General features: G+C 44.7%; 1 protein-coding gene across 3 annotated transcripts in view; it reads right to left on the bottom strand.

Annotated features, from left to right (window-relative positions):
• TANC2 (tetratricopeptide repeat, ankyrin repeat and coiled-coil containing 2) overlaps positions 1 to 26,606 on the bottom strand; it is a 206,714-nt gene that overhangs the window by 92,301 nt on the left and 87,807 nt on the right. For all 3 annotated transcript variants that reach the window (XM_068418571.1, XM_068418573.1, XM_068418572.1), the window contains 2 exons: positions 12,957 to 13,105; positions 5,245 to 5,431 (listed from right to left, as the gene is read on the bottom strand). In XM_068418571.1, coding sequence (XP_068274672.1) covers positions 5,245 to 5,431; positions 12,957 to 13,105 — 336 coding nt within the window. The remainder of the gene's footprint in view (positions 1 to 5,244; positions 5,432 to 12,956; positions 13,106 to 26,606) is intronic.

Here is a 26,606-nt window from a genome sequence, read left to right as displayed (position 1 = left end):
GGAACCTCCAGGAGGGGACAAGGGTCCCTTACATGTCATTCTTCATCGTAAAAATCCACAACATTTAAGTGAAGGTAACCGGTCCGCACGGCATCAGACCAGCCTCCATCACTGCAGCAGTGGTGCAAGTGGATTTACGCAGCTCACTGGCTTCCCTTTAAGCTGCTTTAACATCATACCTATTTCCCGGCTCAAGATGATCCCCCTCACAATGAAGAGGGGAACACGGTGTAGATCATCACAGCACTTCACATGAAGAAGCAGCACAGCCCCATGTCATACCGGAGTGAATTACAGCACTTCTACAGGAAGATCCCACATGGAAACCAGCCGTTCTTTTAATACCCTTGGGAGATTGCTGCTAAAGTGCTGCTCTAACACCACAAGCATTGGGTAAGCTCTACATTCTGGCAAGCAATGCTTTTTGTTTTATTTTACAGAATTGCATAAGGTTGCTGGAGATTTTCTTATATTCCGCTGCATTCAAGCAGCAAAACTTCACAGTCCACTTCTGCGGGGAGGTGAAGTGCAAAGTTCGCCCGTAGCAGCACGTGATTCTTCGACCAGTTTTCTTTTCAGTAGCAGATTTTGAACATTAACAGTTGGCTGCTTTTACATAGCGAGAGCCAAAAAATCCTGGAAGCTCTTCAGGGGTTGAAGTCAGGTCAGCATTTTCACCAGCCGTTCTGTTTTACACGAAGAGGATTTAGTGGCTTCCAAGAGAAAGGGCTGAGTTGCTGCTCTCTCTCCTCTTGGCTCACCTTCTCTCTCCTCCTCTCCCCTTCCCCATTTATTTTCTTTGACAAATACGAGTGTATGAATTTGTAGATCTGGACCTTGTAACAGTTTTGTTATCCTTTCAACATACATAGACTGAACTTCCCTTTACTGTAAAGGATCTAAAATTTCAAAATAGGTCTGCTCTAAGCCAAGTGATGCATTTATTAAAGTGATCAGTAAGCATGAAATGGTCCCTGTGCTCTGCAGATTGGAGATATGACACGCTTGTTCCCTAATAATTGAAATTATATAAGAGGTGACATACAAATAGACAAAAATAACTCCAAGAGGACAAGTCATCAGAGAAAACCTGACTGGTTAAAATTTGGTCTTTACATACAGATTAGAACACCACAACGCCCGCTCTCTACACCTTAGGGGATAGTTTGGCTCCTAATGCAGTTAATTCGGAGTCTAAAGAGCCACATTCTGATTTAGCTTTGACAAATTAATGCTGTCTCTGGCAATATAGATATGTAAAATGAGCTTAACACGTATAAAAACATTTTACGCCAAGCAAAATCACATGGAGAGATGCGATTATGCATAACGGTGTAAGGATCGACTTCCCACCTTGATGAACTGTTTTCTGTCCTTCATTAATTCTCAAATATTTTACAAATAGCATGTTAACCTTTTGGGACACAAATTAAAGCCTCTGTGGTTTTAAAATAAGAAATTTGGTGGCGATTCGTGATTGGGAGATGTGGAGGTGATGCTCGTTGTAGCTCAGGACTGATAGGAGGCAAAGATGAAGAGATCTTCCCAAAACCACAACTTTTATCAAGATGAATAAGAAATTTATTGGAGCTGCCTCTCATGAAAATACACCTTCTTGGAGCTAATGAACAGATAGTTTAAATTGCTTATTTGGGAGGAGCAGGAGGGACCATGACTCAGGAAACATAAAATACCCACGGAAATGTTTACTCTTTCTACATGTAAAAACAGCACAAAAACATTAGTTTTGACAAGGAAATCTCCGACAGATTTACACTTTTGAGGTACCACGTGAAGCTGGCCAGAGCAAAAGCCATGTCACCACAGCCATCCTTGCAGGGAACAAACACGAGCAAAGGAAACGCACACAAGAAGATCCGTATCCAATAAACGAGGAATGCAACCAAAGGGGAAACCTGGCCCCGACCCTCCAGAAACGAAGGGGCTGACGTGTTCCTAAAGGGGAGAGCAAAGCGCGAGCTGGGCTTTGCTTCCTACACGTGGACAATTTGTCTGCTCTGTTCTGTAGTGAAAATCACAGAATCACAGAATCAATCAGGTTGGAAGAGCCCTCTGGGATCATCGAGTCCAACCATTGCCCTGACACCACCATGGCAACTAGACCATGGCACTAAGTGCCATGTCCAGTCTTTTCTTAAACACCTCCAGAGATGGTGACTCCACCACCTCCCTGGGCAGCCCCTTCCAATGTCTAATGACCCTTGCTGAGAAGAAATGCTTCCTAATGTCCAACCTGAACCTCCCCTGGCAAAGCTTGAGGCTGTGTCCTCTTGTCATAGCGCTAGTTGCCTGGGAGAAGAGGCCAACTCCCACTTCACTACAACCTCCCTTCAGGTAGTTGTAGACTGCACTAAGGTCACCTCTGAGCCTCCTCTTCTCCAGGCTAAACAACCCCAGCTCCCTCAGCCGTACCTCATAGGTCAGACCCTCCAGACCCTTAATTCTAGGGACTTGCTGTCATGTGGAGAGCACCTTTCAAAACTGTTGCACACCCAATTCCCATCCCAACAGGATATTAATGACCAAACTGTGCATCCTTCTCCGCGGGGAAACAGCCTCCCCTTGCTCGAACTGACCGTACGCTTGCAGAAGACAGCGGAGGTACAGAAAAAATAAGACTTAGTGGAAAACTTCCCTTTTTTTTTTTTTTTCTGCTGGAAAATATGACTGGAGAAGACTGTTTTCCCCACAATTTGTTACAGCTATCCAGCTTCTATCAAATGCCAGAATAAGGCAGTGTTGAAAATGTTATTGTCAAAATAAAGGGAGGGAAAAAAAAAGGGGAGAAAGAGGCTCTTGTTTTCCTTTGAGTGCAAACACCAGCAAAGCCTTGCTTTTTGAAAGCCTTGAAAAGTGCTTTCCCTACTCCACACGAACATATTTTTGCATGACTTTTCCATCTGGGATACATTAACATAGCCTTGGGATAAGCCACCTTCCTTTATTTTCCAAAGTTTTGTTGGGAAAATCTAAGTTCCTGCAGAACCTCTAAGAAAGAATCTTCCTTGTAAGAAGCAAAAAAAAAAAAAGTTTCAGTCAAAAATCAGTTACTATAGACCTACTGAAAAAAGGACAGGGTAGAAAGTCTGAGCAAAAAGATTCAACACCTTATCACATCAGGAATCAGGATCATGCTGATGCTTCTCTGACACACAGGTGTGCCGCAAAGGCCACCCGGACCTCCTCTGGCTCTACTGGAATCACAGAACAGTTTTGGTCGGAAAGGACCTTCAAGATCATCAAGTCTAACCATCAACCCAACACTACCAAGTCAACCACTAAACAATATCCCTCAGCACCACATCTCCACGGCTTTTAAATCCCTCCAGGGATGGTGACTCCACCACTGCCCTGGGCAGCCTGTTCCAGTGCTTGACAACCCTCAGCCTCCTTTTCTCCAGACTAAACCCCCCCAGGTCCCTCAGCCGCTCCTCATCACACTTGTGCTACAGACCCTTCAGCAGCTCCGTTGCCCTTCTCTGGACTCGCTCCAGCACCTCAAGGTCTTTCCTGTAGTAAGGGGCCCAAAACTACACCCAGTATTGGAGGTGCGGCCTCACGTGGACAAGAAACTCCAGATGACACTGAACTGCAGCAACCAATGATTTCATCGCCTTCAGGCTGACACCTGCCAACCAAGCACGAGGGCCAGACGAGCCCAACACGATAGCACAGCATGCACCGAGATCTCCTTAGTAAGAGCAGCTCGTAAAAGCAAAGCACGCACATTTTTGCCAATTCTGCTGCTCCACTTCAGGTTCCGTTTACGTCTTAGACCCAATTCACAGCTCTGCCAGAGGTAAGACACAGCTGGAATCAAGCATCCACTTTTACTCACCATCATCCTCCAGCCCAACCAGGCTTCGAGGGGCTGCTGTTGGACAGGGTGAAGCCCTGATTGTGGGACATTGTGAGCAGAGAACGAAGGGTGTGTGATACTGCAACGACTTTTCCCAGTATTCATTAACCTACTTCGCTATGCAGCTCAGAATAGCTTACGTATTTGCATTTTAAGGCAGAAGTGCTACAAAGGTTGCTGTGGCACACAGGAGCTGAACTAAGCCCAGATTTCCTGATCAGCCAAGCAAAATATTAATCACTAGTACAACCAACCTCCCTAAATTATCAACCTTCCTTCCTATTTTTTTTTTTTTAAGCACTACATAAACTGTTGGCAAAGTAAAACCTTCTTAGCTGGAGAAATACTCAACCTAAACCACGTGGCAAGGACAACCAAGCGAGGACCATCCTGCCTTACATGGACATTACTTTTCTCTCATTGTGCCTTTACAGTTATTGCACAGAAATTAAACCATCTATGTTATTTTCTCAAGATGCTTTACACTCGCAACCCACAGATCACTCGAATGAAAAACCTGCTACGGCAGCTACAGAAATTCACTGAAATTTGTGTTAATTTAATCCTGCTCCTGCGCAAGACTGAGCTTAACAGAAAGAGTCATTTTTGAGGTTCAGAGTCACCGGTAAGGTGGCAGTGACAGTCATGGGGCACAGAAGGCAATCAGCCTTTTATATTTATGATAATATAATCCATGATGCCATCATCCATTCTCTTTCCTCTGACATCAAAGAACAGCAGCTGTGGACTACACGGCATTAAGGGAAGGAAAATGCTGAAAAACCAGATGCCTCTCAAATTACTTGGGGTAGTAGGAGGGGATGGCAGCCCCAGTAAGAGCCACGGCCTGGCACTGAGACCAACCCATCTTCTTACTGGACCAAAAAGCTTGTGTCTCTCTAAATTAGCATCTCTGCATTCATCAATGGGCATGGACAGCAGCGGAAGGAAAGGATATAGAACACTAGAAAAACGTGGTAGAAAAAACCCCAACAACCTCACTACAATTAAAGGAGGAAAAAATGTCCTGGAAGAAAGATTGCAAGAAGCAAAAAGGTGAAAATGGGATGCAAAAACAGAAGAAAAGATAAAACTCTTCCTCTTTCCTTATTTCAACGTTTCAAAACTTTGCATCAAATAATTTACTTATCAGCCTCATCCATCCCAATTTCCACCAACTCTATGTAGTTTCACCTACGATGAATGGAAGATGGAGGAGTATAATTCACCTTGGTCACTGCAGTATCAACCTGAATAATGCAAAACCATCCCACTAATTAGCAAACACATCGCAATTATCCACAGTCGATGAGTACCTGGCGTCGCAGGAGAGCGAGGAGGAGGAGGAGGATGCCAGCACTCACCTATGATCCCGCTGTCTCTGCTCTCCAGCGTGGAGGTGGGGCTGGTGACGGCGCCGTAGGTGCAGTCCTTGGCGGTGACGCTGGTGCTGACGGGCGGGAGGGTGGAGCAGGGGCTGCTGGCGGGCGGCGAGGCCGTGCTGCTGGTCAGCGTGGAGCAGGGGCTGATGCGCTGCGGCACGGCCGAGCTCTGCAAAACGGGAAAAAGGCTTTTCTGTAGGTCACGCTTGAGGATTTGGCTTTGTATAGTGAAGTTAAAGAAGCTTTTTACTGTTCAAAATCATAGAATCATAGAAATGTTAAGGCTGGAAAAGACCTAAAAGATCACCAAGTCCAACTGTCGGCCCAGTGCCACCACACCCACTAAACCATGTCATGAAGCACCACATCTAGATGTTTTTTGAACACCTCCAGGGATGGTGACTCCACCACCTCCCTGGGCAGCCTGTTCCAATGCCTAGTGACTCTTTCAGTGAAGAAATTCTTCCTAAGATCCAGCCTGAACCTCCCCTGGCACAACTTGAGGCCGTTTCCTCTCGCCCTATCGCTGGTTACCCGGGAGAAGAGGCCGACCCCCACCTCACCACACCCTCCTTTCAGGCAGTTGTAGAGAGCGAGAAGGTCTCCCCTCAGCCTCCTTTTCTCCAGGCTAAACACCCCCAGGTCCCTCAGCCGCTCTTCGTAAGACTTGTGTTCCAGACCCTTCACCAGCTTTGTTGCCTTTCTCTGGACACGCTCCAGCAGCTCAATGTCCTTCTTGTAGTGAAAACAGCCACTGTGCCACCCCACATCTATGGAAGATGCAGAGACACTGGGTCTATTTGCTACTTCATCCTTTAAAAAGAACAGATTCCAGCTTCCCCGTTCAATAGGAAACACAGAAAACATAAATAAGTGGTATTGACCAAAAGCTTGATTCCATACTTTATTAGGAATTTTGATAATTTTGTTAATATTTGAACTGAAAGTAAAAAAAAAAGCACAAATATGCAAAAATTGTGATACAGTGAGGTAAATCCTGTGCCTGTTTAAGTGGAGATCTCCAGGGTGGTAAGTATACGGCATGATCTCACTTTTTCTTACAGCAAGAAACATCGTATACAGGAAATCCTACAGAGACCTCGGGGCCATTTCCGTCTACTCAGAAACCTCCGTGGGGCTGCAAGTTTTATTTTGCCCTGTAAATGTTTCCTCCGTTCAAGAAAAACAACCGTGGTTTCACACCCTTGCAAAGAGGAAGCTCAAAACCCCTTATCTAGACACGAGACAGCCCTTCCCCACCCAGACACGCTTTCCCCACCAGATAAGGTTTAAAAAAGTAAAAACATAACAGGGAAAAAGTTGTTCTCCAAAGGCAGAAGAAAGCAAAAAACTGCAGCAGCGCAGAAAAGATGGTGTTTTAAAAGTTATTTTGGAAAGACTCTGTAAGATATTGTGTTTATTAAGAAGACAAAATCATTCTTGAATTCAATTTGAGACAAGCAGCAATACAAGTCCAGGGAGATCCCTTCCCAGCCCATAGCTCAGGAGACACCTCAGCCAAGCCCCAACTTCTCGCCATGCCACACCTCCTACCCCCTTCCTTCTCCCACGACAGATCCTTTGTTTTAAGCTCAGGATACACCAGCTTCCCTGGCAAAACGTCCTCCTCTCCGGAGATACGTCCTAGAGCATCTGCAGGCAACTAGAACCGCTGCGCAGTCACCTGAGGATGGCAAGTGCAGGAGGTGGCCGACCGACCACAACGCTGGGGAGATGCTCTTATTGACCCAATGTAGCAACTGCATCACCCTTACACTGTGCTTCAGAGCAATCGTCCCAAAATAACTTTAAAATGGGCAACTTCAATACTTCCCCTCCACGAAACTAACCCCCGTGCCCCAGACCACACATCTGTTTCACAGTATGGGTGTCAGAGGGGCAGGCACCTCCGTGGTGGGTCAGGCCAGCGGTCCATCCCCCCTTGAGTAGATGAGGATGCACAAGGCAAGCATAAAAAAAAAACAGGGCTTTTGAGCATGTGATCCTCCCTTAAACGTATCTCTCAGCCCCTGGAACCAGGAGGTCGCCCCATCTCCCCCTCGCTCAGGGGATGCTGAGGAACACCATCACCTCTCTCTTGCCCTGCTGCTGTTGTCTGTAGCTAGGCTCTGCGGAGAGGATTTTTGTCCTTGGTGTAAAATGATACTAGTCCCAAGGAAGGAACAGCAGAGGTTAATTCCCCATTTGGAATTCCTTAAATGAGATTTCTTTTATTCTGTGTGAATACTTCCCTCATAACTGCATAGATTTGTGTCCCTCTTCCACGCCATTTGAACCCAAGGTGACCACAGAGAGCATCACGCTTGCAAACTGCAGAACAGGTTTGACATCTCATTTTTTTTTCTTCCTCACTATTTCATACTTGCAGATGAAAAAATGCCTGGGATGGACTTTTGTAAGTAGAACGTGAAAGATTTACTGGTTTTCAAATTAGAAGGCAGATCCCACGTGTAGCTACTGGGAAGTGATCTCATTTGTCCAAGGTATCCCAGTGGGGCTTGTAAAAACCTCCTTTCTCAGAGCGTAACCGCCCCGGCGTCGGAGGCGAAACGGAGCATCCCCGGTGGGACGGGGCAGCATGGAAGCAGCATCCCCCTCCACCACCCCACGCCTCTGCCTTCACGCCAGCGTGACTGCATCGATCTGAACTTAATTACGGCACACCCTGACCGTGGATTAGCACATCACCAAAGCAGGGACGAAGTGCTAACGCGACAGCTCCACGGGCATGGGTTTTGTATTAAACAGAGAGACTGCAACACCGTAGAGAATGAACCGTGTGAGTATTTCCATGATAATTTATAATCTCCCTCCGGTATCGATATAAAATATCCCAACAGCTGCCACCACGTCGGCTTTTGAAGCACACAGGAGAAGTAAACCAACGCTTTCCTCTCCCCACTCAATTTGTGGTGTCACTGGTGGATCACGATTATTGTTATTTTCCATCCTTTTATGTTCCAGGTACTTACAAATACATCTCTTTTTTTTCCCCAGTAGCCTTCTAGGAACCGCAGGCAAGCTGACTGCTCTGGAAATTCTGGCTCCCTGGATATTCTGGTGTCACACACTTGTTACATCACCTGCCACGTGCCTTCTCTCTCAACGAACCTTTTTCATCTTCTCATACTGCAGCCTTTTCAGATGTCTAAATACCACACTGATTTTTGTAAATCTGTTTTTAATTTTGCAAAATTCTTTCTAACTCGTTAATTCTAATGGCCAAATTAAAAACTACTTTTCTGTCAGCATTCAGTGAAAATATTCCATTTTTTCCCCCTTAAAATTACTGGGGTTTACAGTTTTCTTAACATAACCTAACACGGGGCTCTTTTTGCATTGCTGCTATGGATCAAGCAGATGTTTTCACTGAGCTACCCACTGCAGTGGGACTGTCTCTTCTGATTTATCACACCTGATCACACTCCATCGGTACACCTAAGCTATTAAATTAGCTTTCTCCAATATTCATTTTCTTTAACTCACTGACAGTACAATGAACTGCATAAAGTTTAAGGTAATATTATTTCTGAGGTTCAGGCGAAGGCAGCCAACAGCACCCTGGGCTGCGTTAGGAAGAGTGATGCCAGCGGGTGAAAGGAGGTGATGCCTCTCCCCTGCTCAGCTCTGCTGGGACCACACCTGGAGGGCTGCACCCAGGGCTGGGTTCCCCAGTACAAGGGGCAGGTGGGGATACTGGAGTGAGTCCAGCAAAGGATGAGAAAGATGACTGAAGGGCTGGAGCATCTGACATAGGAGATATGGAGCTATTCAAAACCCAACTGGAGATCATAGAATCATATCATAGAACGGTTTGGGTTGGAAGGGACCTTAAAGACCATCTAGTTCCAACCCCCCTGCCACGGGCAGGGACACCTTCCACTAGACCAGATTGCTCCAAGCTCCATCCAACCTGGCCTTGAACACTGCCAGGGAGGGGGCAGCCACAGCTTCTCTGGGCAACCTGGGCCAGGGTCTCACCACCCTCACAGGGAAGAAGCTTCTCGTCACCCATCACCCCCAAGACCTTCTCCTCAGGGCTGCTCTCAATCCATTCTCCACCCAGTCTGTATTTGTGCTTGAGATTGCCCCAACCCACGTGCAGGACCTTGCACTTGGCCTTGTTGAACTTCAAGCTGTTTGCACAGGCCCAGCTCTCCAGCCTGCCCAGGTCCCTCTGGATGCCATCCCTTCCCTCCAGCGTGGCAACTGCACCGCACAGCTCGGTGTCGTTGGCAAACTCGCTGAGGGCGCACCCAATCCCACTGCCCATGACACCAACAAAGATGTTGAACAGGACCGGTCCTGAGCAACCTGCTCTGAGCTGACCCTGCTTCAGGCAGGCCGGTTGGCCTGGACAATCTCCAGAGGTGCCTTCCAGTCTCGTACTACAGTAACTACAAATTTAAACAGCTCACATTTGGGATCTTTCAGCATGTGAAGCATTATGACTATTATGAATTCTTTATGGCGAGGTTTTGCTATGTTCTTGTTTCAACTGTTATTTTAAACAAATCCCTGCTGAAACTTATCTCAGTACTATCAAAATAACATCCGCTAACCTTAAAACACAGAAAAATAACACTTTAAAGCAAATTAAAAGTCAGTGTAAGAATGGTACACTCATCTTCAGCTGATAACACCATTGTTTCATGAAATGCCAATAGTGATATTCTTATAAGTTCTTTTATTTGTAGTGTTTTCAAGGCAGCTCCTTAAGAACAAGCCACTTGGAACTGGAAATTACTAAATAACACGGTATATCACTTGGCATTGATTGATATGTTTTATTTTTGTATTGATACAGAAAAACGTTCCTCTGTGCAAGTTTTAAATATAGATTTCCATTGACAGAACGTTCTGTATTATTATTGCTGCTGTTTCATCTGTCACATTTTCACTAAGCTTTGAAAAATTTAACTGTTCTGTCATTGTCCTTTGTGCTTCTCTGGCAGCCAGTGCAGTTTAAAAAAAAGAGTTTCCCAAAAAATAGGAGAAAAAAGGATTTATTCTTCAGCATTTGTGATCTCTCATTAAGGAAAGGATGATTAAGAAAGAGACAGCACATAAAACACGCAATTTCAGAGCAATCTGCGTTAGAGAATATCTCCTTTGACATATTCAAAACAAGGCAACTGAATGAAAATGCAACGTGCCAATTCACAGATTGAGGCAGTTCTAGTGCAAACACCTCTATTCCTTATCTTCACTTCAGCTCAAGCATTGGTGAGCCTGCAAATAATTATCTTCTTGCTTGAGAAGGCAAAGCATGGTTAGAATAACAAGCAGTAGCCGAGTCCCAGCTTTTGATACAAAGAACATTTTCTTTGCCCAAGCCATGCGAATTAATGCACTAAAACCTTGAAAATTGTTCTCATTTTTAAATTCAACTGCAAACTAGTGATCGAAGTCTCAATCAGATTTTAATTAATCAATGATTAATGGAAGAATTCATCTTTGCAAATCCCATAAATGTCTTACCGCATGATTTTCAACACTACTTTAAGTAGGGTAGCTGAAGAAATTCAATTTGGGAAGGAGAGTTGGAGAGGTTTGGAGAAGATTTGCTGCAAAATTTAGCTTGGACAGGATTTGTGTACGGCTGCTGTCCTGAGACAGCAAGTGGTAGATGGCAAAAGTCAGAAGAGGGCCATCAAGACTTTTAGATGGCTGGGGCTTATGATGGAGGAGGAGAGGCTGATGGAAAGGGTTCGTTCAGCCTGGAGAAGAGATGGCTAAACTGCATCTAGGGATAGTTGCAGCCTTCCACTATCTGCAGAGGACTGTAGAGAGACGCAGCCATGCTCTTCTCAGAAGGGCAAAGGGAAAGGAGAAGACACTATAGTCACAGGCTGTAGCAAAGACATTTTCCATTAGGTAGAAGAAGAAAGTCCCTCACAATTGGAGTCATCAAGCCCTGGCACAGTCTGCCCAGAGAGCCTGTTGATTCTCCATCCATGGAGGTCTTCAAAACTCGCCTGGACAAGCCCTGAGCAACATGGTCCAACTCTGAAGCTAGCCCTGCTTTCAGCAGGCGGCTGGATGAGATGGCTCCAGAGGTCATTCCCAACCTCGAGTGTTCTGCGATTCTAGGCGAGCGCTGACAGCGGGAGACGCTCGCAAAGAAAACAACAAATTAACTTGGTAATTGAGGAACCGGCCTCTCTTTATCTTCACCAGCACTTGAACAGCATTCAAAGACCCTGTAAAACTTTTTAATGCAAAAATTAGCACACGGCCCAAGATATCAATCTATTTTAGAGGACAACTCTCTGCTGTTTCTCTTTAGATTTTTCTTTTATTTATTCTCCAAAGACATCTTTGGCTTTAGAGAAAAGATGGGATTTTAATTTTTGTCAAAAGGCAACAACAAAAGGAACCATTTATAGCAGAAAGCTCTGCTTGGCTTTGAAGTACTCAGTTCAAATAGATGCCTGTTAAACGTACATTTTCTGGCATAATGTATAGTAAAGTACATTTTAAATCCACCACAAATTGCATAAAAAAATTGAAGGAAAGCGTTAAAAGCTTAATGAATGTGTTAAAGGCAAAAACTTCTCAAAAACACGTTTCTTGGCTCTCAAGCATACTTTAGCCCGTGTAGAAGATCAAAAACCTTTTGGTTCAAGACTCCAGCGTGGGACCGACAGAGCCAGGATGCTGCCCTCCCCCCCGCTCTCCAGGCTTTGTGCTGGGAATAGTCCTGGGCTCGGTGGAGCAATTTGTCTCCACGTTTCCTTCCAAGTGGCACAGGTTGGGAGAGAGCTTCAGATGTGTCACCAGGGCCACGACGGGCAGTAGGCGTGAATGCACAGAAACATCTTTTTGGCTGACACTTCTCACAAGACCCTTTTTTAGGTAATTCAGGACCTTAAATCAGGTCTTCTGAATTGTGCCTGTTAAATATCCGAGTGCAGAGTCATGCCATGACTCTGTTAAAAGAAGAGAGAATTAGAACTGGGCTTCTCAGTTTCAAGCTCTTCTGCTACATACTGGACTATCCATCTGTCAATCAAAAATAAAAGGAAAAAAAACCTGTCTCCTATAGCTTCACTCTCATCTCACCAACACTGCTGGGGGTGGGTATATTGTTCAGGCTTGAGGAGAAGGAGGGAGAAACTCGTGTAGTTTCTCCAAAATCTACATTGCAGCCTTGAGCTTTTTGCTATTTTGCTTTTCAGCCAGCCAGAGGGGATGTAACAAACTCCATCACAATAAAGATTTTATGATTTGCTTTCTCTAGCTGTTCTCAAGCACGAAATAATCTTGTTCGGCAAACATGAGCAAAAACTGCGACTATCTGTAAAATCAGCCTATTACTACTTACCTCTCCTCCCTGGAGAAACCGTGAGCCTTTATGCAACACTGCTACAAATATTGCATATAAGATGCCATGGAAGTACAGATTATTTTGGTCACTATAACCTGGTTAGAAATGCTGCCCACTCCTACATTTGCAGCAACAGAAAAACAACAGAAGCTGTTTCACATGGCAGCAGCTGATCCCCGAAACACGTAACAATGATTCACTGTTTAACGAGGAGATACAGCCTTTTACCTCATAACGATTATTTCACCATTATGAGACACTCAGCTGCCATATAATTAGAAAATAACCATTCTCTCACATGCTGCATTTGGATCATAACCCGTGCAGTTCCTGGGGGTCGTACCTGGTTCTCGTCCTGCACCTCCATGCCGTACTGGGGCCCTGGCTGTACCTCCGTGACTTTCTCTCCGAGGAGGAAGCCCAGGCGAGTCATGAGTGTATTTGCTGCCTCATCGACGGATGGAGGGGGTCCCAGCTCCTGCTCTGTATCACCTAAACAGGAAGAAAACCAGATTCAGACAGGAGCTGTTTACCTTGGCTACTGCTCAGTGGTTTTACCGACAAATCACCGCTAACTTTTCACGCTGCATCGTCAGGGTTTCAGGTTATTCATGTTATTCAAGTCTGTTTTAACACTATACGCCGGTCATTAACTTTAGGTTATGCATTGCTCCAGCTGTCAACACACGTTTCTTCTAACATTAGCTGTTATTTCTCCTCTCATTGTGCGTTATATTCTCAGCACCTCCCATGGAAGCACACACAGCCATCTTGCTTTCCCCGTACCAGAAGTACCAAACCCACCCGGGGAACGAGACTTCCTGGATCATTGATGGAGAAGGGAGATCCTTCCCTCTCTTCTCTCACGTAGAAACTACCTCCAAGTTACTCGCAGAGGAACCAAGGCTACACGTGCCATTTTGAAAGCACTCCACAAGACGCAGAGCAGCCAACCTGCGCTACCAAGTGGTTAACGGCAAAGAATAGGACAGAAAACCCGTGTGCATCTTCCACCATCACCTACTGCTTCTGACACGCTCACGATTACATGGAAAGCACTGCTCTCCAGACCCCAAACCTCCTGGTGCAGACACAGGATGGGCCATGATACAAAGTCCACCTGCCAATTCCCCAGCAAGTCTATAAAACAGATCAAAACCAAAATAAGTTTATTTTTGCTGATTTTTTTTTCCGCCACCTCTAGGAACAGCAGCACAGACGAGCTCCCAGCTAGCAACGCACACCTGCAAAAAAGCCAGGCATGTATATTGGCATTTCCACATCTTTTTAATTTTATAACAAAAATTTGTGGAGGTTTTTGACCCGTAGTATCACAAAGGCAAGTTGGGTTCTGAAAGTCAAGTTCTTCCCTGCTCACACCACCAGCAGTATTAAAGCCTGAAGGTCAAGTTCTTTCCACTTTACACTGAAGCAATAGTGTTTAGTGCAGTTGTAGGAGACTAATTAGGATTTGCAATCAGTCTACAGTTAATTATTCATCTGATAATGTACAATCTGGAGAAGAGCCGATCTCCATTTCCCAGCTCCATCCTGGCTCGGGGGTGCTCCAGCACTCAGCCTGAAGCTACAGCAAAAAGATGTTACTTTAAATATTGCTTTTTGGTAACTGTAACTGCAAACCACAAATCAGAGACTCTGGGATATGGATGAGACCTCAGAAAATTTAAGCCAGCTGCTTCCAGAAATTCCCATTTAGACTCACAATGTTCATCTCACGGAAGCTTAGAGAAATGTTTTGGTATCTCACCTGCGCTACTGTAAATTAGAAACCTGGAGCATCTCACACACAACCGTGTCTGCTTCATAAGCACCATCAGCTCTGGGAGATGAGCATCTGGAGCCGTCCTTATGTGGTGACTTCACTGTTATGAAAATGGATTATATAGTACGACAATAGAAGCTGTCTTCTAAGTTATCGAATCCCTATTGTACTGCTTTATACAACGGTGATGTGAATAGGATAGATTTAAGGTAGAGACTCATTTAGATGGATGGCCCAATTTTCTGAACTGCTGACCACCCACACTCCATCTCTGGGCATTTACTGGCTCTGGGAGTCAAATCCAGAACAGATACACTTAAGCAAAATTATTATAGAGACTTTTATTTCCAAGGTTATTTTTTTTCTTTAAAAAAGCAGACTTTTAGAATTTATCCTAGGTATCCATACCTAGGATATGGCTCCATTCATAATTATTAGAAGTTTATTATGCATTCCCCATTCTGGCTTCAGAACACATGATATTAGTAATACTCAAACCGTGCTGACTTACACATCACCGCAGAAAGGCAAAGCGGGATCTCTCTGCATTGCCCACCCAGGGGGGGATTTAGGGAGAACACCCAGCCCACGCTGGGGCAGGCTGCAGGGCGCTGGGCACCGCAGGTTTCCTTCGGCTCAGGGTTAGGAACCACTCCCAAACCAAACCGAACAACTTGCTCTTTAGAGGCTGGGCTTAACCCTGCCCTTAAACCCCCTCTCTTTTATACTACCCCTAAAACACCTCCAAGGGGCACAAAGCTGTCTTTCACCTGTAAAATAAAGAAAATTATGAGCTTATCCCAGGTCAATGTGTAAGAATATAGAAGATAAAAACTGAATATAGAGGATAATAACTGTCTGCTTCGATAACAGCCCTCATTCACCTGCGAGACGTTGCTCACGGCACAAGGTATCAACTGCTGCGACTGGAGCCGCTGAGCTCCGAGAGCATCACATTTAGTGTAGAACTATCGATTATTTTATTATAACGTGGCTTTCAAAGGACAGATAACTTTGAACTTAAGCAAAGCACTGTTGTACTGGATTATTCCCTCTTTTGGTTTTAGGTCTTTAAAAATAAGTGCAGTCATTTAACTGAGTGTCAAAGAAGAGATATAACAGCTCTGAGACGCCTGTGAATGGGTATTATGGAAAGAAGCTGTAACTTGCCTTTCAAGGTTGACAGTAAGACCTAATACTCTCTTTCTAAGTTCAAAGTAAGGGCATAACGTCTTTTTTTCTCCCTCACTATGTGTGCTGTCCAGTTGAGACTACACCCAAATTTTACACACGCTCATTGCACGTGCATGAGTATTTCAAGGAGTTCTAGAGACGGTGTAATGTCATGTCCCTTTATGTATTTTTATATATACACACACAGAACAACAGGAGGGAAAGCATTCTTGTGAGCTGGCGTGCTGCTGGGCTGGGCAGGTAAACCATACCTACCTACCCCCCAGCCAGGTTCCTGTTGGCTTCCCCAGCAGCCATCAGACCACGGAGCTTCTGCTCTCATGCCAGCTGACATCTTCAGTTGGCTTGTGCAATCGTTTATGTCTTGTTTGGTTTTAAGCAAAAGACCTTGAAGTGCTGGAGCGAGTGCAGAGAAGGGCAACGAAGCTGGTGAAGGGTCTGGAGCACAAGTGTGATGAGGAGCGGCTGAGGAACCTGGGGGTGTTTAGCCTGGAGAAAAGGAGGCTGAGGGGAGACCTTCTCGCTCTCTACAACTGCCTGAAAGGAGGGTGTAGCGAGGGGGGGGTCGGTCTCTTCTCCCAGGGAACAAGTGATGGGATGAGAGGAAATGGCCTCAAGTTGTGCCAGGGGAGGTTTAGATTGGAGATCAGGGAAATGTCTTCCCCGAAAGGGTTGTCAAGCACTGGAACAGGCTGCCCAGGGCGGTGGTGGAGTCCCCATCCCTGGAGGGATTTAAAAGCCGTGGAGATGTGGTGCTGAGGGCCATGGGTTAGTGGTGGGCTTGGCAGTGCTGGGTTAACGGTTGGACTCGATGATCTTAAAGGTCCTTCCCAACCAAACGATTCCATGATTCTAAGTGAGAAGTTTTTAACGATAAGCCCCACTGCAGTGAAAAAGCCATGGAAGGAACACCAGAGCCATCCCAGTGTGACCCAGCACGGCTGGCACCTGCCAGTGGCCTGCCTGGCACTGATGGGACTCCCTACCACAGCCTCATCTCACCTACGTTCAGCTTTAGCCAGAGATTAACTTACTTCTGATTACCTCGTCTTTGCACACACCGTAGCATTTTCTGATCCCCACACGATAAACACCTCTTCTGAATCTTACTACAAATTATTTCCCTTTGCAGCAAGGAATTTAGTAGAGAAACTTTTCCCCACTTGGACTTTGTTGTGTTTAAATTTCAAGGCAAGTGCTGCAAACCTGGAGTCAGCATTTCAGGTACTGAAGTCAGAGTCAAAACCAAAAGAGATTTACTACATGTTTGCCACTAGTCCAAGGACTTTCATCACAGATATAGCCTGCAGAGTACAAACACATCACAGTGAATTGCTTATTTCTAATAACATAAATAAAAATCCATGAACAGCTCCAAGATAGATTAGTCTCAAAAGTTGTAGCCTGGTTGGAAGGAGAGGTAATTTGTCCAAGCAGTACAGGGATTTTTTTTTTAATAAGAAAAATGTAAGTAACCAGCCTTACTTTGCACTGAACTTGAAAATAAAGACATTCAGATTCTTTTGTAGTGAGCTATACGTAAATTAAAGGTATCTTCTAAAAAGTGAAGGAAAAAGAATAATATTCAAAAGACTACATGAAATATGCCATCGAATTTGAGGTAGAGTCACTCAAAAGCTATACTAAAGCACACTTCTTTCTTTTAATCCTTGATCTTCAGAAGAGACAGGTAACTGCAGCATTATACGACAGAAATAAATAAAAGCTCCTACAGAGATCTGAAACAGGTCGTCCTTTTAGATTAAAATACTACACGTGTTTAGGCTATCTGGTGTTTTTATCTATCAGAGCAGAAGAATGCTGGAACCAGTAAATGAGAGCCCGGAGCCCTACTGGTGCATAGAGCGATCCGGGAGTGGAACAAATCAGCAGGGCAAGAGCTTCCCATTGCTCTTGAGAACGGGAACCCCAAACCAGCACCAGCCACTCAGACTTCTGTGCCTGTACCCAGTGCTCCATTGTGAGAAGCTCAGATCATGGAAAAAAAATTGAAAATCCAATACAAATGTGACTTAATTACTCTGCATGTGGGTCGGGGCAATCTCAAGCACAAATACAGGCTGGGCGGAGAATGGATTGAGAGCAGGCCTGAGGAGAAGGACTTGGGGGTGATGGGTGATGAGAAGAGCTCACCACAAGCTGGCATGTACCCAGAAAGCCAACTGTACCCTGGGCTGCATCCCCAGCAGCGTGGCCAGCAGGGCGAGGGAGGGGATTCTGCCCCTCTGCTCCGCTCTCGTGAGACCCCCCTTGCAGTGCTGCGTCCAGCTCTGGGGCCCCCAACACAAGAAGGACACGGAGCTGTTGGAGCGAGTCCAGAGGAGGCCACGAAGATGCTCAGAGGGCTGGAGCCCCTCTGCTCTGGAGACAGGCTGAGAGAGTTGGGGCTGTTCAGCCTGGAAAAGAGAAGGCTCTGGGGAGACCTTCTAGCACCTTCCAGTACCTGAAGGGGCTACAGAAAAGCTGGAGAGGGACTTTTGACAAGGGCATGGAGTGACAGGACGAGGGAGAATGGTTTTAAACTGAAAGAGGGGAGATTGAGATGAGATATGAGGAAGAAATTCTTTGCTGTGAGGGTGATGAGACCCTGGCCCAGGTTGCCCAGAGAAGCTGTGGCTGCCCCCTCCCTGGCAGTGTTCAAGGCCAGGTTGGATGGGGCTTGGAGCAACCTGGTCTGGTGAAAGGTGTCCCTGCCCATGGCAGGGGGTTGGAACTAGATGGGCTTTAAGGCCCCTTCCAACCCAAACCAGTTTGTGAGTCTATGAAACCAGAAGACAAAGTAAAAGAAACAAGAAAAGGAGAATATGTGATTTCTCCATCTCTAGCCCTTGAGGAGCGTACTATGATTTTTTATTTACTTATTTATTTTGCTTCTGGATTGAATTATAACAGAATAGATGCCACAAGAGGATTGGATAGACAAGCAGAAGGTTAATTAGATGAGGGGTCTGGAAAGCTGGGAGGTCATTTCGCTACGGAGAGCTTGTGTTGCCAAAGGCAGAGTGGGCTGTGGGATCGAAAAGCCTGTTGAGGCAGGGACTGAAGTGCTGGGTTAGGAGATCGATTGATCGATCGGGAGGAGGGGTGGGGAGCAGGGACGGATCAGCAGCTGGGCAGTGAGGTCACCGGGGCTCCGTGGGGGTGAAGGGGAGAGGAGCGGGGGGGATGCAGGAGAAGACAGAGCATCTCTCTGCCACAAACCCACCGAAGAGTTCTTCACCCATTCGACAGCAGAAGAACAATTTTCAAATATTACACCTAAGTAATTAGTCATAACAAATAATTAAACCCAATGCTCAATGATTTAGAACCTTCAGAGCCAGCGTACATAGCTAAAGGCGCACACATCCATTTTTTTTAAAAAAATAATACAGCTGCCAGAGCCACCAGACCCCCGCAGCGCTGCGCACACCTCCACGCTTTCCAGGTACTTTTGCCACCCTTTTAAGTTAATAACAATTCTTCTTTTTTACTGAACTGCAAAAATGCAAATTAAAAACATTATAACCTGAGCTTGTCAAGCAATTTAATACCTCTAATCCTTCCTCCCTTCAAAAAATTCAACCCACTTTAAATACTTCACAAGACCTCTACAATTCACCCTGGAATTTACCTGATTTAGGCCCTTTAGGAGCAATTTTATGGATCCTGGCAGCTCTCTCAGATCTCTTACCTACATATACCCTTAGTATTTATGAAGGGGTCAACTCTCAACACCTCTGTTAACATCATCTGCAGTACGAGGGAGTTCCTAAGTGCTCATAAATGTTCACAGCATTTCCTTGAAAATCAAATGTATCATTTTGTAAGCACAGTTATCAGGTTTGCTCTTTTCAAGCAAGCATTCGAAACGTACAATGTTTTTGAACATTATCATTTAAAACCACTGTCTTTGCTCCATCCTTTCAATTCCTATAATGAAATCTGCCACACATCTCAGCTGCAACTGCTTACAAGCAAATGAAATTTCTTTATGATTTATTTTGTAATTCTGTGACTTGTTTCGATAGTTACCGTCGTCTAATCCTTCAGATAAATGATGTAGGGTAGCACCCCTGCGAGACACTAACAATGCGTCTTTACTCCAGAGAATATTTTTGGTTTAATGGTTATACTCTTAGTTCCAAAACCAGACGCCGAATACAGTTTAAATTACATCTGAAATCTATTTCAGCGAGTGTCTAACAAGAAGAACTGGGTAACAGTTCACTTAGTGGCACCCATCACAGAATCTGCCTGAATAGGAAACTGATTTATCTTAAAAATAAAAAATTCTTAAATTAGCAAAGAAAAAAATAGAAATAGTTATATGCAAAGAGTGAGCACCTATGGAAGGCCAGAAATAAATGACACCATTTATGATTTTCATCTTCAATTACGTAACCGTAGAGGTTTATCTAACGCCTTCCCTCTGTCCATGTGACCTGAATCTGTCCCGTTAGCACGTACATCTGCTTTAAATTATTCTGGATACACTTGAGCTATATTTGGAAAATGCCCTTGACCATTTCTGCATATCCCCCTCATCTCAGAATTAATGGAAGGGTTTTTTTCATCAGTCTTGTTTATATCACAAAGAGATTTTTAAAAATTTAACCAATAAAGGACAAAGGCTACACACACAGTGCTTTATGTGTCTGGTTTGTACTGCTGCTCTTCAGACAATTAGTAGCTCTGTGAGAGCAGTGGAAAACGGTCCCACCAACGTTAAATCACACCACAGACAAGCCGCAAAGTAAATATATTCTCCCTGTATATTGATACCAAAGCCCTTTAGCTACCCAAAAGCCTAACACTGAACTGTGACAGGGTTCAAACTGCGGCTCGGACCCAACCTGTGCCTCTGCACTGCTCCACCTCTGCTTTCTGTGGGGCTGTTGCTGCTCTAGCCAATAATTTCTATAAGAAACTGCCGCAAGTCCCATCATTAATTCCATTAAGTCAGTCTCTTGCACGAGTTCCACAGACATTTCCTCTAAGAAGAAAAAACATATGCAGAAGAGGATTTTTACAAGTACCTTTTCTTTACCCAAGCTGGTTTTGCCAGGTTAAAGCGCAGTTAGGGAGTAAGGAGACAAAACTTTAGGAAGGCAAATGATAAAACTTCACTGTAGCCTTTAGCCACTGTTACGTGGGAGGTCGTGTGGTTATAACGGAGCAAGAAAACACAACGACAGTATAAAGGCCTTGTCTTTACTATATTTGATATATTAGCCCATCCCCAGAATAAATTTTATTAAAAGCAATCAGACTAAATTATGATCTTCGCATTTACAACGCTGACAACGATCTCCGAAACCTATTGCCATTATACACCTGAGTGAGATTTCAAAAGTACTGTTTGGATATAAAAACTCTTACATAGATGTAATAATCTACTGTGACCGCTCATTAGAATATCAAACATAAAAACATTATTGGATGACTCTTACTTTCTATGTCATAAATTAATTCAAATATAAAAAAAAAAATCCCACAAAGCTGAGACATGGTATGTTCACACCAGCAGCAGTGGAAGGACTGGGCATGGTTTCAATGTGGTGCAAATATCCTTGGGTAACCCAGCAGTGGGTTGAGCTCCGTACCTCCATCACTTCCAGCACTCACACGGACTTCTGAAAAACTGTTACAGGCGATTCTAGTAGCAACCATAAATGTAACAGAGTCTTTTCCATGCTTTTTGGTACTATTTTCAAGCAGAGCCAACGCCTAGGGCTGTTGTAGCATCCTTCAATGGTTAGAGGGAGAAAACCCTATCGACCATTTGGATGAGATCCATTTAAAACTTGTAGTTTCTCTAAAGCGTTAAACATATTAATGAAAATCTTACACCACTCAAAAATAAAATCAACCACACTATCCTCACAGTGTTCGATCTGCAATTTCACCCATGTAATCTGGGTGGAGATACAAGACTGAAGATACCAAAGGGGGAAGGCACAGGCGAGAGCCATGCAGGTAATCGCACACATCACCACATCTCCTCTTGCCGGGCAAGGAAAATAGATGCTGAGAAGAGACGGGAATAGAGCCGGGAGCCCAGGAACACCACAGTGCCCAGCACACCTCTCCAGGCTGCCTCTGCTGGCAGCCAGGAGCGACAAGCAGCACCAGAGACCTGCCCCAGATGCCAACACGCACGGTGGGACAACGCTTCCCCGGAGGGACAGGGACCCCCCACAGGAACCTACAGAAGAGCCAGCAGGGACTTGACTCAGAGAAAACTGAAGACAGCGAGTAGAGGAGTCTGCGAGGAAGGCTGCTACAGGCTCAGATCAAATACAACAAGTTTGGATGCTGCAATAACTTACAGACCACTGGAAGGATTTGAAGATACGGTGGTATAGCCAACGCTTCCCAGCAAGGCTGTACTTTCAAACTGGCAGCTGGCCAAAATTTTCAGGTTTTGGTTCAAAGTAATTATTTTTCAAGCAATTAGGAGTCAAATAATCAGCGACATAAAATGTCAAAAATTCTGCTTAACAAAGTAGACAATCTACCGTGGTGCAGGAGGTTATGAGCAGATTCATCTCCTTTTGTCAGTGCACAAGTGCAGCTGTGCTGCCCCAGAGAGAGGGACAGACAGGATGGGGGGAACACGATGATCAAAACAAATTACAGCGAGGGGAACAATATTCTCGCTGGATAAGAATAAGGAAGTCCTTGTTCTGCAGTCCTGAGGAGGGTTAGGAAGTCAAGGCAACTGGTAAGAGAGCAGAAGTTATGGGGTGGCTTTCAGAGCACTGCATATTTTCACTTATGAGCAGCTCTCCATAGCATCACTGAAGTTCAAGTACTTTTTTGCGTAGGACAAAAAAAAAAACAAAACATTCATTGGCCTCATGCACACATTAAGACATGGGAATCAAGCTTATAAAAGAATTGAGCAGTTTTCTACAAACGCAACCTCCCCTCCTTCTATTGTTAGAGCTGGTAAAATGAATATTGAGGTTTTTGCCTCCATAAAGAGCTGAAACAAAAGAATAGTATCTCAAAACATTGCAGAGAAAAAAAAAGGCTGAATCATTGACCACTTCCTCTAGACTGTAAAGCATCTGGAAATAAATATCTGAGCCAGAAGGGAAAAGGGAAGGCTAGTCAGCACAACCATGATGAAGAACTCCAGTGACCATTATTTTCCTCCTTTTTACCTCACTTAGCATCCCAGTATTTCCACTTACGACAGGCATAAATACAAGGCGAAGGCTGACTTCAACTTAAACGCAGCCTAAAGAGCTCCTAAAGAAACCAATAGCTCCAGGAGCTAAGATGGAAGATTAAGTTTGTGTGAAGACATCAACAGCCTTGCAAGCAGGAGCCCAAAGCCAGCTGGGACAGCACTGTCACAGACAGGTCAGGGCTGCAATCGCCCTGGGACCCCCACACGCTGTCCCTGCAGCTCACCCCGAACACGTGCCGACGCTCAGCTAATTCAGCCTGACAGATGCTGAGTGGAAACAGAGTTACCGCGAGATGAACAAGAGTTGAAATGATTTCCCAAATCTAATTTGACAGGTAGTATCTTGCCCAGATTGGAAGTATTGAAGGGTCGAAGAAAGGAAAATCTGGGGGCAATGATTTAGTTTTGTCTAGAATTTATAATTATAAAATGCAAGTGCAGAGCAGTGCTCCTGTGACACTTCATGAAGACATAGAGAAACACCAGTGACCTTAGCAACAAGCAAGCAGCACTGCTGGGAGTTCAAAAGGCACATTTTACCCATTCTGTCAGCAATGAATTGAGATCCTAAAGCTGGAGAAATGGCTGAACATTTCAGTAGGATGATCCTGGCAGCCTTTGATGACCACACATAATAAATAGTCCAAAAGAAATGAAACCGAAGGTAAGAACGGAGACAGATTTGTTACCTGATAGCTACAGGGCACAAAAAAATTCCATTCCAACTTTTCAATAGGAATGATTTCTTGGTCTGAGACAGGATACTTCGTGTCTTCGCAAAATTTGTTAGGTTAGAGATAAATCAATGTCCTGTTATCTAAGCCAGAACTGAAGTTGCTTCAGACTGAAATTTGAGGTAAGTTATCTGCCATTGGAAGGTCCAGTGACTCTGGTGAAAGATACGGCGACTTATGTTTCATGAGTAGCCATGTCTTTGTCCCATCCCTAACAGGTACTTTTGTTTACAGGTGGATATGTTAGGCCAACCAAGGAGTTGAAGATGGAGCCATTTGCAGAAAAGGTGATAAGAGGGCATTTGAGCACACAAGGACTATCAGGACAGTGCTGGAGGTCTGTGTTGAGCTGAGGGTCCAAGACCTGCACTCGTTCCACAGACATGGCTTACTGGAACAGTCCCTGAACTTACCTAACCCTCAGTTTTGCTTCCAACCAAAGGATGATGTTCTACACCCAAAGACAGCTAAGCGGCATGGATGGTCATCAGAATGCAATCCCAGAGCAAAACAGTGACCCACGCCAGTACTGAAGACAAACCCTACACATCATCTTCCCCATGCAACTGTTTCCTGACTAATCCACATCACTCCGAGCACCTTGCTTCAAAGACCATCACGCTTTTGCAGCCATGCTGCCCAAGCTGCAATATTTGGGAGCATCAGCGGCAGGCTGCCCTTGTTCTAAAAAATAATATACTGGAAGAGGAAACTCCTCTGCCAGGAGTCACTCATTCAAGGGGATGTCTGACCTTGTCTGACACTGTCCATCAGCAATGAAAGGATAAGTACACACTACGGGGAAGGTCTCCGATGCTCCATCCATATAAGAAAGTCTCATATCAAGCACCTAGTCACATCTGCTCTGATGTGGCAGAAAAGAAGGCTTTACACTGACCCTTGTAGGCCCATCACCAACAGTTTCAAAATCAACAGAGCTGGTTTGCTTGTGTACGTATTTACTTACTGGCAAGACAGAAAGCTATAAATATTCAATAAGCCAAAGTATTAGCACATAAAAAGTTACTGTTTCCCAACAGGCCACCTGAAAGCAAGCAGTCCTGTTTGATGAAGCAAAACAACTCATTAGAGTCCCTGGGATCCATCCAGACGGGCAGCCAAAGGTGCTAAGCTGCAGGAAATTCTGCTGCTGAAGTATCTGATGTGAAACACACTTCAGGGGCCATCCAGGTGATGTGTTTTGGCAGTAGCCACAACATTTAAAGTTGGATACTTCTTCGCATAAACAGAATTTGGATCACTTAAAGCCTTTTCCCCCTTTTTATTTTTCCCCCAGATAGATGAAACCAAAACCGAGGTTGTAAAGGGAAGCTGATTGTTAGTCGAGCACATCAGGAAGCATCAAGAATACCACGTTATCTGGAATTATTTAACAGCTAGAACATATGGCAATAGTATATGGAATTCATTTCTTTTCGGTTTTTCTCTTAAGCATCTCTCCCCTTTGACAAGAAGGTTCAATAAACCCTCAATTGTAAACCCAGCCACTATTCTCCAAGCTCTAACTTCCAGTTTGCAGCAAACCCAACTATACCTACCAGCAAGTGGTCTGTGGCTAATCCCAGAGACACACATCTGAAAGTCTAAACTCACCTTTATTATGCCTCTCTCGGAAGCAGAATTTCAGACCAGGGTGGGCATTGGTTTGTTTTGTTCTGCTTTATTTGGGGGGGTTACGTTTTGTGTGGTTAACGCAGGAATTTATTCTGAAGCTGTTTCCATCTCCCATACGGCAGAAGGAACCAGCATTGACCTCCCAAGAGAAGCAGGAGAAAAGTCAATCGCTTCCATAGCAACCAACGTACCGAATTGCCACAATTCTCTTCTGCAATTAGAGCTGATCATAATGATTTCGCATTCCCTTCAGGTCACTGGGCTTGATAATGCTGGGACAACCACAAGATTCAACAGTAAAACCATTCGTCAGGCCATGGATGGTTTGATTATTCCCTTGCCTTCCTCCCAATTCATCACTGTCCAATATGACAGAGGTTGGACAAGGATCCTGGTGGTGGATTTTGTTTGGGGTTTCGTGGGGGTTTTTGGCTCATTGCCTGTATTTCCACCACGAAAAATCAGAGTACATCGCTGTTTCATGCCTTCCCTGTTAAAGGGCTTTTTCTAACACCCGAGAAATATTTTTAAGAGAAGTGTAAAATGTTAAATGAAAAATACACATTTTATATGATGAAAAGAAGCAGCAGCAGCAAGCAGGTATCAACCTCAACAATTCTTTAACCAAAGAAAGAGAAAAAGGAGCAATGAGATGAACATAAACGACACTGTGACGGTAAATCACCCTTTGCCGTCTGTGGCAGCGGCACCGCTGTGGTACCTAACTCAGTTAGGGATGGAAACAGCCGCCTGCCAGCCTAATGTGGAACAAGCAAACATCCCCTGACCAGACTTTTAAGATTTCTGTGTCCCAAGATTTCTGAAGAGGAATTTAATCAAATTAAAAGATAATGTCATAACACACTTAGCCTTTGAAACATAATGCAACGTAATAAATCACGCAAAATGCAACTGCAACCATTGCTCTAAGACAAAAGGCAATTACCTGAAAGCACCATCCATCTCAGACTCTTTCTAATAGGTTTCCTGAGCACTTAATAAGTCAAAATATGTTTTAGCTACTATGCTGAAAACAAACAGCAGTTCAAAGAGAGATGCCCTCATGATACACAACTAAGCAGAACCAAGAAGCCAGGACCAGTCACTACACAAGCACTGCCACGAGGCAGGAGTGAGGTGTGATAAATTCGGAGAAAAAAAAGTATTACACATTGAATTGTGAATCATGAAACCATTACAGAAAAGGTTTAACAACAGAGGTTTGAAGGTCAACTCCTGCTCTTCCATGTTACCCCCCTGAAGAGCGATGGTGGCTGTGAGGGCGTCATCCCTGAGCTGTCCCAATGTCTTAGAAAACCTGACAAGAAGGAACATGCAAACGTCTCTGCCAAACAGCATCTGCAGGATCAGAGCAGAGACACAGAGGGAGGATAGATCAGACTCCTTCCAGAGCCTTCTTATAAAGTCACCACTAAGTCAAGAAAT

Source organism: Nyctibius grandis, chromosome 26, assembly GCF_013368605.1.
Source record: "Nyctibius grandis isolate bNycGra1 chromosome 26, bNycGra1.pri, whole genome shotgun sequence".
Classification (NCBI taxonomy): Eukaryota; Metazoa; Chordata; class Aves; order Nyctibiiformes; family Nyctibiidae; genus Nyctibius; species Nyctibius grandis.
Note: the sequence above shows the minus strand (reverse complement) of the source record. Positions and strands in the feature narration are given on the sequence as shown.